Source organism: Microchirus variegatus, assembly GCF_963457635.1.
Source record: "Microchirus variegatus genome assembly, chromosome: 17".
NCBI classification, from domain to species: Eukaryota; Metazoa; Chordata; class Actinopteri; order Pleuronectiformes; family Soleidae; genus Microchirus; species Microchirus variegatus.
The window spans coordinates 3446519-3461533 of NC_139818.1; the positions used below are offsets into that span (position 1 = coordinate 3446519).

Sequence of the window (15015 nt, forward strand, 5' to 3'; positions counted from 1 at the left end):
TACTTCCTTACACCGTCTTCTCTCATCGCCGCTGCATTCCTTCAGTGTATTTTGTATACTGTCGTCGCTCCTGAAACCTTCTTTGTAACTCACACAGGCTCCACTTGCTCGTGGCTAACAGGCTGTAGCTTGCAGGTGGATTAAATGGGTTGTTTGGAAATGGACACTTTAGGACCCAGAGGCGAAGGGTTTCTTCCTCTCCTTTGTGTCCCGTGTCGGCGTAGCCCGCCTTTAAACTCACGGTCGCGTCGTCGTGTTCCCTATTGTGTCTCAGGCCACGTGTGAGAGAGGCTTCGCCGCCATGGAGGAATCCCACCAGAAGGTCATCGACGAGCTGCAGAGGAAGCACCAGAGGGAGCTTGAGAACCTGCACGAGGAAAAGGAGCGGCTGCTGGCCGAGGAGACGGCGGCCACCATCGCTGGTAAAAACGAGTCGGAGGGGGGGGGAACAAACTGGACGTTAATTGTTGAATGTAAAACTTAAATAACACTTTTTTTGTTTGTCTGACTTCGACAGCCATCGAAGCGATGAAGAACGCCCACCGTTCGGAGCTGGAGAAGGAGCTGGACCGAGCTCGCAAGGCCAACAACAATGTGGAGAACGCAGACGTGGAGGAGATTCAGAGGCAGCACGAGTAAGTCGCGATTTCCTGATCGTACTTGGTTACAAAAAATTCAAAGGCAAAAACTCTGCCTCGAGCATTCGTTTCATTCCTATCTCACGCGGCCTGTTCAGCACAGGGATCATTGTTCCACACGGACCGTTTTAGCAGACGCACACCGCACATCTGGATATCAGCTAGCGCGATGACGGAGAGTGAAACAGCCCCGTAAAAGGCAGAAAATGTCCAAATTTTGGGACGATTTCACGCTTAAACAAGAAGCTAACATAACACTGCAAACGACAACTGGCGTAGCACAACGCTAACGTGAAACATCGATGTTAGCTTAATTAATGTAGTTGTTTGTAATTGGTAAATTTATCAAAAAATAATTGGTCGAATACTCGATTACAGAAATTTCCGATGGCTGCACCCTCATGGAGTTAGATTTGTGTCTTTATTATTCAATCAAAAAAAAGTTTGCTTCAATCAAAAAAAACGTTTTCAATCAAAAAAACATTCACTTCAATCAAAAAAAACGTTTTCAATCAAAGAAAAAAATTGTTTGAATGCATAAATATATTTGAGATTCAAAAAAATGCATTTGAACACTGTTTTTCTTTGATCGAAAATGTTTTCTTTGATCGAAGTGAAGGTTTTTTTGGTTAGAAGCAAATTTTTGATTGAAGTAATGCTGTTTTGCGTTTGGGCCATATTATGGGTAGGACATTTGTGTCTTTATAACTCAATCAAAGAAGAAGTTGCTTCAAACAAAAAAAAAATATTTTCAATTAAAAGAAATCACTTCAATAAAAAAAATCATTTTCAATCAAAGAAAAAAAGTGTTTGATTGCAAAAAATATTTGAGACTCAAAAAATTTCATTTGAACACTTTTTTTCTTTGATTGAAAATGTTTTTTTTTATTGAAGTGAAAAAAGTTTTGAAGTCGTTTTTTCTTTGTTTGAATCATTTTGACACAAATGTTCCGCAGTGGGCGGGTGCTTCCCCATTGGTCAGACATGTTTGAGTGACAAGTGTCTACACCAACTGTTGCCCGCAGCCCTGCCTGTGGTGAGCCGCGACCGGCTCTAGGTCGGCTTGGAAAGGCTCGGGGCGAAGTTGGCAGGCGGCTCCGGCCATCTGCTTTACAGCACCCCCCACCCGGACCTCGCCGCTTCCCTGGGCCGCGGACATGTGTACTCGCTGCGCCTTCTCTCGCCCCCGCTGGCCGCCTCCTCCTCACCGGGGGGAGGTTCGTCGTTCCCGTACGGAACGGCATATCAATGTCCCGCTCTCAAAATAAAAGCACCTGCCTCTGTCTGTGAGCGTTTGATGGTGGGGAGACCACTACCCGTGAACGCGCGAGAGAGAGAGAGAGAGCGAGATAGTCAAACAGCTGTACTGTGGACTGTGTGAGAACACAGGCTCTGCATTACCTGTTGCTGCTAAACAGTCAGGGCTGCGGGCAACAGTTGGCCTGTGGACTGTTGTTTGACCACTAATGACGTTACTTATTGTAACATAACATAGCACTAGCACATAGCAAGCCTCTGTACTTAAGTAAAATAAACAATTCATTCAGTGTGCAGAGCCATGGGCTAACGTTATCAGCTAGCCGTTCGTGCACTATGACGGCGTGAGATATCTATTGAAGCAAACATTTTTTTGATTGAATAATAAAGACACAAATCTAACTCCATACACCCTTAGATTCGATTCCTGTTCCACGTTTTTTCGGCTCGCAGTCACGAGAGACTGTCGTGGTCAAGTCTCGCGTGATTTTGATAAGTCTTGCGCGATTTAGGCACACCTGTTTTGGTAACTTTTTTGTACTGCCGGATTAAAGCAGGAAATTGAGGCAGTTGAGCCTGGAAGAAACATTCAAACGTCCCACGATCAGTGATCTTCTGCACTTTGTTGAATCTAAAGGGATTAAGGAGGTCAACACCAACGCTAGCATCAGCTGGACATTAATACAAATCATTGTTCAAGGGATTTCTGGTTTTAATACGCATTCTTTTTTGCGTCAGGGAGGAGCTGTGTTCGCTGCATCGGGAGATCGAGGTGCTGTCGGAGCAGTATTCTCAGAAGTGCCTGGAGAACGCTCACCTGGCCCAGGCGCTGGAGGCCGAGAGGCAGGCCCTCAGGCAGTGTCAGAGGGAGAACCAGGAGCTCAACGCGCACAACCAGGTGCAAACACACACCAGTGCTTAAGCAAACGCGCCGTTCTTGTCCTGAACGAACGTATAAATAAATAAATAAAAATGTTTCTGTCTGCAGGAGCTGAACAACCGTCTGGCGGCGGAGATCACGAAAATGCGATCGATGACGTCGGAGGACGGAGGCTCAGACACCACGATACCGGGGAAAGAGCTCTACGAGTTTGAGGTGAGGTTTATCTCAGCGACGTAAACTCTCCCCACGCACAACCCCATAGAGGGAAAAACAGCGTTTTTTTGAGCTCACCGGGACACATGAGCCGCTAGTTTACTGCGGACTTGTTTGGTAAAATTGTGCCGCTTATATGAACTCAAACAAAGGATTTCAAAGACAGAAATTATTAAATAAAACGTTTGAAGATGGTGATGGAAGCAGCAGTGGATCAACAACTGCTGGGTGCTGTGATGTTAAATCCATGATTTTCTCTATGGGGTTTGGTTCAGGAGAGAGAACGGGTTTCCCAGTGAGAGAAAGCTAGGGTTAGGGTTAGAACTACGGTTAGGGTTAGGTGCTTTAAAGGGTTAAAATATTAAAAAAGGGTTTTGGGTTCGAGTTAGATTTGGTCCTTTAAAGCATTAAAATATTTTTAAAAAAGGGTTAGGGTTAGGGTTAGGATTCGGGTTAGGGTTAGTTCTTTAATGCAGTAAAATATTAAAAAATGGTTAGAGCTATGGTTAGGGTTTGGGTTAGAGCTACGGTTAGGGTTAGGTCCTTTAAAGCAGTAAAATATTAAAGGGTTAAAGCTACGGTTAGGGTTTGGGTTAGAGCTACGGTTAGGGTAAGGTCCTTTAAAGCAGTAAAATATTAAAAAAGGGTTAGAGCTAGGGTTTGGGTTAGAGCTACGGTTAGGACCTTTAAAGCAGTAATTTAAAAAGGGTTAGGGTTAGAGCTACGGTTGGGGTTAGGTCCTTTAAAGCATTAAAATATTAAAAAGGGGTTAGAGCTACGGTTTGGGTTAGGTGCCTTAAAGCTGTAAAATATTAAAATAGGGTTAGAGCTATGGTTAGGGTTTGGGTTAGAGCTACGGTTAGGTCCTTTAAAGCAGTAAAATATTAAAGGGTTAGAGATAGGGTTTGGGTTAGAGCTACTGTTAGGGTAAGGTCCTTTAAAGCAGTAAAATATTAAAAAAGGGTTAGAGCTAGGGTTTGGGTTAGAGCTACGGTTAGGACCTTTAAAGCAGTAATTTAAAAAGGGTTAGGGTTAGAGCTACGGTTGGGGTTAGGTCCTTTAAAGCATTAAAATATTAAAAAGGGGTTAGAGCTACGGTTTGGGTTAGGTGCCTTAAAGCTGTAAAATATTAAAATAGGGTTAGAGCTACGGTTAGGGTTTGGGTTAGAGCTACGGTTAGGTCCTTTAAAGCAGTAAAATATTAAAGGGTTAGAGATAGGGTAAGGGTTAGAGCTACTGTTAGGGTAAGGTCCTTTAAAGCAGTAAAATATAAAAAAATGGTTAGAGCTATGGTTAGGTCCTTTAAAGCAGTAAAATATTAAAGGGTTAGAGCTACGGTTAGGGTTTTGGGTTAGAGCTACGGTTAGGGTAAGGTCCTTTAAAGCAGTAAAATATTAAAAAGGGGTTAGAGCTACGGTTAGGGTTAGGTCCTTTAAAGCAGTAAAACATTAAAAAGGGGTTAGAGCTAGGGTTTGGGTTAGAGCTACGGTTAGGTCCTTTAAAGCAGTAATTTAAAAAGGGTTTGGGTTAGAGCTACGGTTAGGTCCTTTAAAGCATTAATTTAAAAAGGGTTTGGGTTAGAGCTACGGTTAGGTCCTTTAAAGCAGTAATTTAAAAAGCGTTAGGGTTAGAGCTACGGTTAGGTCCTTTAAAGCAGTAATTTAAAAAGCGTTAGGGTTAGAGCTACGGTTAAGGTTAGGTCCTTTAAAGCATTAAAATATTAAAAGAAGTGCCTGATAGAGCATTGTTTTTCTGATGTTTTTTAGGTGATGCTCAGGGTGAAGGAGTCCGAGGTTCAGTATCTGAAGCAGGAAATCAATTCCCTGAGGGACGAACTCCAAAGCGCTCAAAGAGTAAGTTTTTAGTACGTTGTTTTTTTTCCCCCCGCGCTCCTTCATCTGAACCTGACTCACTCCTCTTGTAACTCCCCCGCCCCCGTGTCGGAATTGTGCGCAGGATAAGAAATACGCCACGGACAAGTACAAGGACATCTACACGGAGCTGAGCATCGTCAAGGCCAAGGCCGAGCGCGACCTGGGTCGACTCAGAGATCAGCTGCAGCTGGCCCACGAGGCGCTCGGCGAGCCGTCGCTGGAGGAGATGGAGCGAGGGGGATACGGTGAGAAAGAAGACAGATTAAAGTAGATTAGCAGAGCTGGGAATCAAACCCACAACCTCCACAGGTGAAAGACAACTCGCTCTAAACTAGCGCTGTGCGATAGGTTAACGCGCGCTAACGCGCGACACGTTTCCATGACGACTGACCGGCAAAAGACGTGCATGACGTCACGTTTACGTGCCACGACACCGGAGTCCAGGCACCGTTTACCAGTTAGCTCCGTTAGCTGCATTAGCTCCTTTTAGCGCCGTTAGCATGCCTACAGTTGAACAGGAGCAGTCTGTTTATTAAAGGAAAAGAGCAGCGCTACAAATAACCTAGCGTACCTGTGTACATGACGTCACGCACGTCTTTTTCTGGTCAGTCATCATGGAAACGCGCTGTGCGGTAACGCGTTGTGTGTTAACGTTGACGTCGCTAAACGCTACAACACTACTCTAAACCCTTCCTGTATCTGCTAACACATCAGGTTTATATGAAAACGGCAAAATTGACAATAAATAACGGCAAATTTTTCCTCAAATAAACTAAATAACCATTCAGTGTTCAAATGTGTTCCAGCAGGTGGCGCTAGAGAACTCTGACAGCACACAAATCATGAAATTGGGCACAGAAAAAGGTTTATTTTTAACATTAACCTTCGTAGGATTAACTCAAAACACCCACCGTTTTGCTAATTTGTCGATTTTTTGTTAATTTTACTCCATTTATTGTCTGAATTTCCTTTAAGGGAGTATTTATCGTTTACCGTACTAATATTGTTTTTGTTGTATTTGTTTAAAAAATAGACAACAACGACTGTTAAATTGACAATTAATCAGGATGGAAAGTCGCCAGGATTTGAAGTTTTGGAGCAGATTTGATGTTCTTGAACGTCTCGTTTTTGTCCACAAATCAAGTTTTAATCAGTTTGAATGATTTCTTTGTTTTATGGAGCAAAGAAACCATGAAATATTCACATTTAAGAAGCTGAAAAAAACACTCAAACCAGTTGATAATATCATATTTCTGGTCATTTTATGGATTTATTCACCAGACCAGTGTTGAGTAGAAAGGTGACAATAAGATTTGTGGTCTGTATTATGTCCCATAATGCACCTGTGTTGTCCCAAACTTTGATATATTGTCGAATCGTCTGTTAAAGAACCTGTTTTTATTTATTTTCGCAGACATCATGAAGTCCAAAAGCAACCCCGACATTCTCAAGATGGCGGCCGCCGCGGCCAAACGCTCAGAGCGAACCCTGAGGTCAAAGGTCAGTTGTTGTTTTTGTATAAAATCCATCATCTTCCATCATTTCCTCTCTGATCCCCGCCGCCGTGACAGAGCAGCTCCTGTTTGTACAGGAGTGATGCACTGCCCTCTGCAGGTCGTGTGTGGAATCACACTCTGCTGCTTTCTGATGACTGGATGAACTCAGTTTGTCACTCACACTGTCATGCTGGTGTGTTTTTTTTCCCCCGCCCCTTTTGTCCTCAGTCTGAGAGTCATGAGGATGATGATGATGATGAGGATGATGATGATCCCTAGGACAGTTTGTCCTCATTGAGGACATGTAGTCCTCCGTCCTATTCCTCTTCTTCTTTAGGTAAACAGACTCGTCCACACCTGGTTAACACAGTGCACGGTGGTGAAGAAACTGTTACCCTAACCCTTTCAATGACTTTATTTGTGCTCGTGAATGTTGTGGAGACTCTGAACCCTTTAAAGACGACGCACGTTTATCACCGGAGTCCAGTTTGAAACTAAAAGCGTTCATAAATCATAAAGTTTAGTCATTTAAACAATAATAAGAATGTAAAAAATGACTCACCCTGGTGTAATGTAACATGGTGCATGTGGTGGGTGATGTGACTTTAACCACTGGATCCAGAAGAAATTGCAGCCAAATCTGTAATCTCGATCAGATCTGGATGAAACTTGGTCTGGTGATAGTGTCTGATTCTGCATACACACACCAAATTTCGTTCAAATCCGATGTTCGCTGTTTAGACAGCGGTATGATTTTTTTACAGTTTTGCCCGTTGTAAATGATTGGGATTTTTTAAAATTTACAAAGGTTTTGTGACGTCATCAGTGGTCAGATTCTTACCAAGATTGAATGGGAGCATACTTTGGTGATCACCTATCCGTCATTAAAAATTCATATTGTTCCGTTAACAAAACTGCACACAGGAAGTGGCTAATAGAAGGAAAAGCATACAGGATTTGGGCAAGAGTTAGCCTGATGGTAGTGTCTGATTTGACATACACTTGCCAAATTTTGTTCAAATCCGATATTCAGAGGTTAGACAGCGATGTCTTTTTTTTTTTTTACAGTTTTGCCCGTTGTAAATGATCGTGACTTTTTGAATATTTAAAAAGGTTTTGTGACGTCATCAGTGGTCAGATTCTTACCAAAATTGAATGGGAGCATACTTGCAAGATAACCTACCCGTCATGAAAAATTCACATTGATTCGTTAAAACTTTGACAGGAAGTTGTGCAAAAGGAAAAAAAACCTTATAGGATTCTGGTGAAACTTAGTATGATAATAGTGTCTGATTCCAAATACACACACCAAATTTCGTTAAAATCCGATGTTCAGAGCTTTGACAGTGATGTTGTTTTTTTTTACAGTTTTGCCCGTTGTAAATGATCGGGATTTTTTGAATCTTTAAAAAGGTTTTGTGACGTCATCAGCGGTCAGATTCTTACCAAAATTGAATGGGAGCATACTTGCGTGATCACCTACCCGTCACGAAAAATTCACATTGATTCGTTAAAACTTTGACAGGAAGTTGCGCAAAAGGAAAAATAATTGCAGGATTCTGTTGAAACTTAGTATGTTAATAGTGTCTGATTCCAAATACACGCACCAAATTTTGTTCATATACAATGTTCAGAGCTTTGACAGTGATGTTGTTTTTTACAGTTTTGCCCGTTTGATCAGTTTTGTAAATGTTCGGGATTTTTTGAATCTTTAAAAAGGTTTTGTGACGTCATCAGTGGTCAGATTCTTACCAAAATTGAATGGTAGCATACTTGCGAGATCACCTACCCGTCACGAAAAATTCAGATGGATCCGTCCATGCAGAAATAATCACCTCTGTGTCCTGACGTGAGATTTTCTCTCTCCACAGAGTCTGAAGGAAGGGCTGACGGCCGAGCAGAGACTCCACCTGTTTGAAAACAAAGACACAAAGGAGTTCTGACGACGACGACGTCACGTCTGCATGTTCACAAGCCCTCACTATATTTTAGCTGTGTAATAATAATTAAAAAAAACTTATTTAGTAACACTACACACTGGTCACAAACACAGATCATATATTATGGTATGAAGTTTGAATTTCATGTCTAGAATTTGCATTCCATGCACTTCAGTTAACTGTGACTTTGTTTTTTTTTGTATTGATAATTGTGTTGCTGCCATGTCTTACTGTGTAAATACTGTTTTTAATTCATCGCGTACACTAAAACTCTGACTGTGTAAGCTACTGTTTTAACTCTCTAGACTGTTGCTCGCCACAAATGTGATGTCTGACGACGACGACGACGCCGATGAGCGAATTTAAAAAACGCTTCACAAAAGAAACGCTAGGCGCTAGGAATCAGCACGAGTCTCGCGTTTCCGAGGTCACGCACGTCAAAGCGCTTCCGTTACCGTGGCGACGCAGGAAGGAAGGAAGCTCGGCGGGAACAAGTTACAGAAGAAGAAGAAATGTCGCTCGTCCACATCGCTTCTCTTTTAAACCCTCGAGACGCCGCGGCTTTTGGACGAGATTCACTGACTATAATTTAAATATATATAAATAATGAAAATTTATATAGAGTTTTCTTGGTTTTTTTCTCTCTCTCTGTTCTCTGCAATCATCGGTCCGGCTGTAAAGGAGTCGTTGGAGTTTTTGTTTGTAGTCTCGTTCAGTGGCAGTCCCTTTGTATTTATTTAAAATGGTTGGGATTTTGTTTTTTTTCGCCCCTCTCCTCTCACATTCCCATTCCTTCTGTTCTCTATTATTGTAAATATAAAGCAAATATACACCAACTGACTACAGGTTTATTAGCAATAAATATTTTTGCACCCTTTGCGTTGTGAGAATGGTGATTTTTTAATTACTAGGATTTTTTACAAGGATGTGACAAAACCGTCATACTATACTATGTCGTCCTAAATTTGACAATTTTTTAGGAGAAAATATTTTGAGCCAAAATTTGACAAAAATGTTATATTAACTGTCATCCAAAATTTGAAAAAAAATTGGAGAACATTTTTTGATCCAAAATTTGACAAAAGTCATACTATAGTATGTTGTCCAAAATGTTACAAATTTTTGTCGAAAATTGTTTTGATCCAAAATTTGACAAAAGTCATACTATACAATGTCGTCCAAAATTTGACAATTTTTTGAAAAAAGAAATTTGGTCCAAAATTTGACCAAAACGTAATCATATACCATGTCGTTCTACAATATTTTTGATCCAAAATTTGACAAGAGTCATACTAATAGTATGTCGTCCAAAATTTTATGATTTATGTAGACATTTTTTTTGGTCCAACATTTGACAAGAAAGTCATACTATACTATGTCGTCCAAAATTTGACACTTTTTGGGAGAAAATGTTTTGATCCAAAATTTGACAAAAGTCATACTAAAGTATGTCGTCCAAAATGTTGCAATTTTTTGGTCCAAAATTTGACAAAATCATCATACTATGCTATGTCATATAAAATTGACAATTTCTTTTGAAAAAAAAAATTTGGTCCAAAATTTGACAAAAACGGTATACTATATTATGTCGCCCAAAATTTGAAAAAAAAATTGGGAGAAATTTTTTTGATTGTTTGAACGTTCTCTTTTGGTTCCCAGGACGTTCTATAAAGGTTACTTTAGTCACAACCTTAACTCAACCTTTATAGAACGTTCACTTTTGGTTGTCCAGAACGTTCTCCTAACGTTGCCTTCGTAGAACGTTATTTTGGTTGCAGGTAGATACAGATGAATTCCACTATCCTTGATAACTTTTTTCACAGTCCAATAAATAATGTACATAATTGATTTTGTTTGTTTGTTTGTTTGTTTTTTAATTTCTGAACAAACATCCGATTCGAGTCACTTCAGCCTGTTCATGTGAACGTGGTCTGCTGGTTTTATTTTGAAGGGCCGTGAGCGGAAGTGTGATTGCGCTCCGCTGCTCTAGCAGAAGTGTGTGAGCCTGAAAAGTGTTCGGGTCTTTCTTTAATTCGGGGCTCTCTCCCCCGGCCGCTGTTATCGGGCGTTTGTCGGGACCGTGACCGGCTCGTGTGTCGGAGATGCAGCGGGAGATGAGATCTTAACGGGGCGACAAAAACACGTCTCTCCCGCCCGGGTAAGTTTGGATCCGCACCGCATTTACCTCCGCTCTGCCTTTGTTTCACCCAGCCGGGCCTTGCCCCGATGCGTGCCGTTCTCTTCACTGGAAGGAGCGTGTCCGCCAAACTCCGTGCAAAGTAGTAGTCGATTTAACAAAAAACACGATTGCTGACGGCGTCGTTCAGTTTGTATACAAAAAATTGCACTCACGTCTCATGTTACTGTATAATGTTGAAATCGGAGCTAATGTTAAAACAATAATAATTGATTTAAAGTCGCATTTATTTATTTTTTCACCTGCCGTGAACGAAAAAAGTTCTCAAGAGCCGAAGTGGGAAGTAACTAACCGTGCGGACTAGTGAGCAACAAAAGTTAGTATTTTATTGTTAAAACGCCCATATATAGCAGTGTAAACCATGCCGAATTAAAGATGAACAATTATCGCGTCATACAAGTAGTTAGAACTTGTTGATTTTTTTGTGGTTGTCTTTTGCCGGCGAGAAAACCTTAAATTAGCCGTATGTTTGTTTGGAGTACGTCATTAAGGGAACGTTACCGGCGCTTAGCCGGGCCTAGCTGGGCAACGCTAGCTGCGGCTAAGGTAAGCTAACTGTCGTTTAGCCTCTGTGACCTGTCAGCGATCCAGGTGAAGCGGAGTTTGTCCGGAAAGACATCAGACATGATTTAAACAGCTTTAAAAAACATACAAACCTGAAAGGAATTCATAATTAACCATTATTAATGTTTTTTTTAAACGTAAATTGTGAGTTAATCCCTGCCATGCTGTCAAGGATGTTAATGAAATACAAGCACGTCAGGTTTTAAGCTAGTTTCACCGTTAAGACATTAAATAATAAAAGCAAAATGTTTTTTTAGCTGTTAAATAAATATAATTCAAAACAAAAGTGTTTTATTTATCTTTTTAGTGTAACCGTGACCTCGAGGTTGAGTTTAGTCAATCTGTTCTGGGGAGATAAAGATAAAATCTCCCATTTTAAACGGCTCTTTTTACATTGAATTTTACCTGAAAATGTACAAGTTTGTAAGTTAACTGGTGTTAAAGGTCCAGTGTGACATTAAATGACATAAACGAATTATACGACCTTTGTTTGTAGAAGAGGTTTAAGGTTGTTTCAGCTTCTTTAAATGTGAATATTTCCTGGTTTCTTTGCTCCTTTTATAACAAAAAAAACATTAAAACAGATTGATTTTGGTTTGTGGACAAAAACAATTAAGTAAAGTGAAGTTATTAAGTTCTTGTTTTGACTTTAATGTCATCTGATAACTGTCTTGTTCACTATAAATGGTAGATAGTATTATTATGAGTGTTTTTCAGTTTCTTAAATGTGAATAGTTTCTAGTGTCTTTGCTCCATGTAACAAAGAAATCATTAAAACCCAATAAAAAAGACATTTGAGAACATGCCAATCTACATTTTCGTACATTTCATGGACCAAACAAGTGATTTTTAACAGATTAATCCGTCCAGAAAACGATCATTCGCTGCAAGCTATCGTGACTGAAATACAGTGACATCGCATTGTGACTGAAATATCACGGTATTATCGTATTGTGACAGAAATATCGCCGTAAAGTGACTGAAATATCGTGATATCGTTTCATGTCTAAGTGACTGAGAATATCGTATTGTGACTGAAATATTGCGATATCGTATTGTGACTGAAAATATCTTATTGTGACTGAAATATCGTGATCTTATTGTATTGTGACCGAAATATCGAGATATCATATTGTGACTAAAATATCGCGATATCTTATTGTGTCTGAAATATCGCGATCTTATATCGTGACTGAAAATATCGTATTGTGACTGAAATATCGTGACAATATCGTATCGTGACTGAAAATATCATATTATGACTATAAATATTGCAATAATAACGTATCGTGACAGAAATATCGTCGTATCGTGACAGAAATATCGCGATCTTATATCGTGACTGAAAATATCGTATTGTGACTGAAATATCGTGACAATATCGTATCGTGACTGAAAATATCGTATTATGACTATAAATATTGCAATAATAACATATCGTGACAGAAATACCGTCGTATCGTGACAGAAATATCGCGATCTTATATCGTGACTGAAAATATCTTATTGTGACTGAAATATCGTGACAATATCGTATCGTGACTGAAAATATCGTATTATGACTATAAATATTGCAATAATAACGTATCATGACAGAAATATCGTCGTATCGTGACAGAAATATTGCGATCTTATATCGTGACTGAAAATATCGTATTGTGACTGAAAATATAGTATCGTGAGTGAAATATCGCAATAATTTTGTATTCTGAATGAAATGCTGTGATATAGTATAGTGACTGAAAAATCGGCATCTTATCATATCGTGACTGAAAATATCGTACTGTGACTGAAATATCGCGATCTTATCGTATCGTGACTGAAAATATCGTACTGTGACTGAAATATCGGGATCTTATCGTATCGTGACTGAAAATATCGTATTATGACTGAAATATTGCAATAATATCGTATCGTGACAGAAATATCGTCGTAAAGTGACTGAAATATCGTGATATCGTTTAATGACTAAGTGGCTGTATTGTGACTGAAATATTGCGATATCGTATTGTGACTGAAAATATCGTATTGTGACTAAAATATCGCGCTCTTATCATATCTTGACTGAAAATATCATATTGTTACTGAAATATCGAGATCGTATTGTATTGTGACCGAAATATCGAGATATCATATTGTGACTAAAATATCGCGATATCGTATTGTCTGAAATATCTCAATCTTATATGTGACTGAAAATATCGTATTGTGACTGAAATATCGTGACAATATCGTATCGTGACTGAAATATCGGGATCGTATCGTGACTGAAAATATCGTATTATGACTATAAATATTGCATTAATATCGTATCGTGACAAAAATATCGTCGTATCGTGACAGAAATATCGCGACCTTATATCGTGACCTAAAATATCGTATTGTGACTGAAATATCGTGACAATATCGTATCGTGACTGAAATTATTGTATCGTGACTGAAATATCGCGATAATTTTATATTCTGACTGAAATGCTGTGATATAGTATAGTGACTAAAATATCGTGACAATATCGTATCGTGACTGAAAATATTGTATCGTGACTGAAATATCGCGATCATTTCGTATTCTGACTGAAATGCTGTGATATAGTTTAGTGACTGAAATATCGCCATCTTATCATACCGTGACTGAAAATATCGTACTGTGACTGAAATATCACGATCTTATCATATCGTGACTGAAAATATCGTACTGTGACTGAAATATCGGGATCTTATCGTATCGTGACTGAAAATATCATATTATGACTATAAATATTGCAATATCGTCCTATCGTGACAGAAATATCGCGATGATATCGATTTTAGTTTGTGGACAAAAACAATTCAAGTCAAACACCTTTTAAGGACCATATAAGTACTCTATGTAGCAACGAAATCAGAAAATATTTACATAAATTGTTGAAACCATAGTTTTTCTTCAGGTTTTACATGTTCTTTAGGTGGTTTACTAATATCTGTTGACCGTCTCCGTCCTCTGCAGTTGTTATGGAGCAGCCACCCGGGAGCGTAGATGATCTCCAGCCTCAGGACCTCTCCACCTCCAGCATCCCCGCTGTGATGGACCTGACCAGGAAGGGCGAGGAACGCCTCCTGAACGCCGCTTCCATAGACGCCCTGCGGGTGGTCAAGAGCCCAGGTTGGTTCCAGAACCCCGGTGCGGGCGACCCGGGCGGGCTAGCCTTCTCTGAGACGGGCTCGGCGGACGTCACGCTCACTTCAGGGGAACGCGTTCGAGCGGACGATGCCTTCTCCCACACTACAGTCACCCTGTCCTACGTGAGCAGGTCTCACGTCTTCTCCACTCCGGAGTCCCTGTCTCCGCCCATCGGCGGCTTCGCCCTCCACCCTTTGTGCGACTCGGATAAAGGGCTAGCGGAGAACGGCTACTTACTGAGCCAGCGTTACTTGGAGCAGGCCGAAGGGCCGGTGGACCTCGCCGCTCAGCCGCGACTCTCGCGGTCGCTATCTCGGGCTCAGATGGGACCAGAGGACGGCGGCGTGGACGTGTTTCTAACGCGGCAGGACCTCGTCGAGCTCAACGGTGGCGCGGCTAGCCACGACGGGGACACGGAAAACCAAACGCTCGGCGGAGAGGAAAGTGGCGGCTCTTGGGAAGTCGGTCGGGGTTTGGAGAACGGTCGAGCCGACAGCCGGTCGAGCGCAGGGGTTTGCGGCGACTCCTCCCCGGAGACGCTCGTCCGCCAGTTAGCGGTGGACGATGAAGAGCAGGACGGCTCCGAGGTGGTCTTCCTCGCGTTGAACCGACGAGACCCGGCAGTCGCCGTGGACGCGGCAGCTGCTAAAGACTCTCGTCCGCCGCACACGGAGTACGTCAGCCCTCTGGAGGACCCCGTGTCCCCCTCTGCTACCTCACTGGACGACGTGGAGGACCAGTTCCTCCTGCCTCAGGCCTCCAGCTCGCCCAGCGGCGACAACTCTTACCTGGA

At 41.2% G+C, this 15015-nt stretch overlaps 1 protein-coding gene across 3 annotated transcripts in view; it reads left to right on the top strand.

Annotated features, from left to right (window-relative positions):
* LOC310939195 (myosin phosphatase Rho interacting protein) overlaps window positions 1–9167 on the top strand; it is a 51402-nt gene extending 42235 nt beyond the window's left edge. For 2 of the 3 annotated variants that reach the window (XM_083903875.1, XM_083903876.1), the window contains exons 17-24: window positions 275–422; window positions 518–635; window positions 2634–2793; window positions 2884–2991; window positions 4758–4844; window positions 4948–5110; window positions 6280–6365; window positions 8233–9167. In XM_083903875.1, the coding sequence (XP_083760001.1) occupies window positions 275–422; window positions 518–635; window positions 2634–2793; window positions 2884–2991; window positions 4758–4844; window positions 4948–5110; window positions 6280–6365; window positions 8233–8304 (942 nt within the window). In that variant the 3' untranslated portion in view covers window positions 8305–9167. Of the gene's footprint in view, window positions 1–274; window positions 423–517; window positions 636–2633; window positions 2794–2883; window positions 2992–4757; window positions 4845–4947; window positions 5111–6279; window positions 6366–6589; window positions 6699–8232 lie in introns of all 3 variants that reach the window. The other variant, XR_014593043.1, reaches the window with a different exon arrangement.
* Window positions 9168–15015: the final 5848 nt, after the last annotated feature.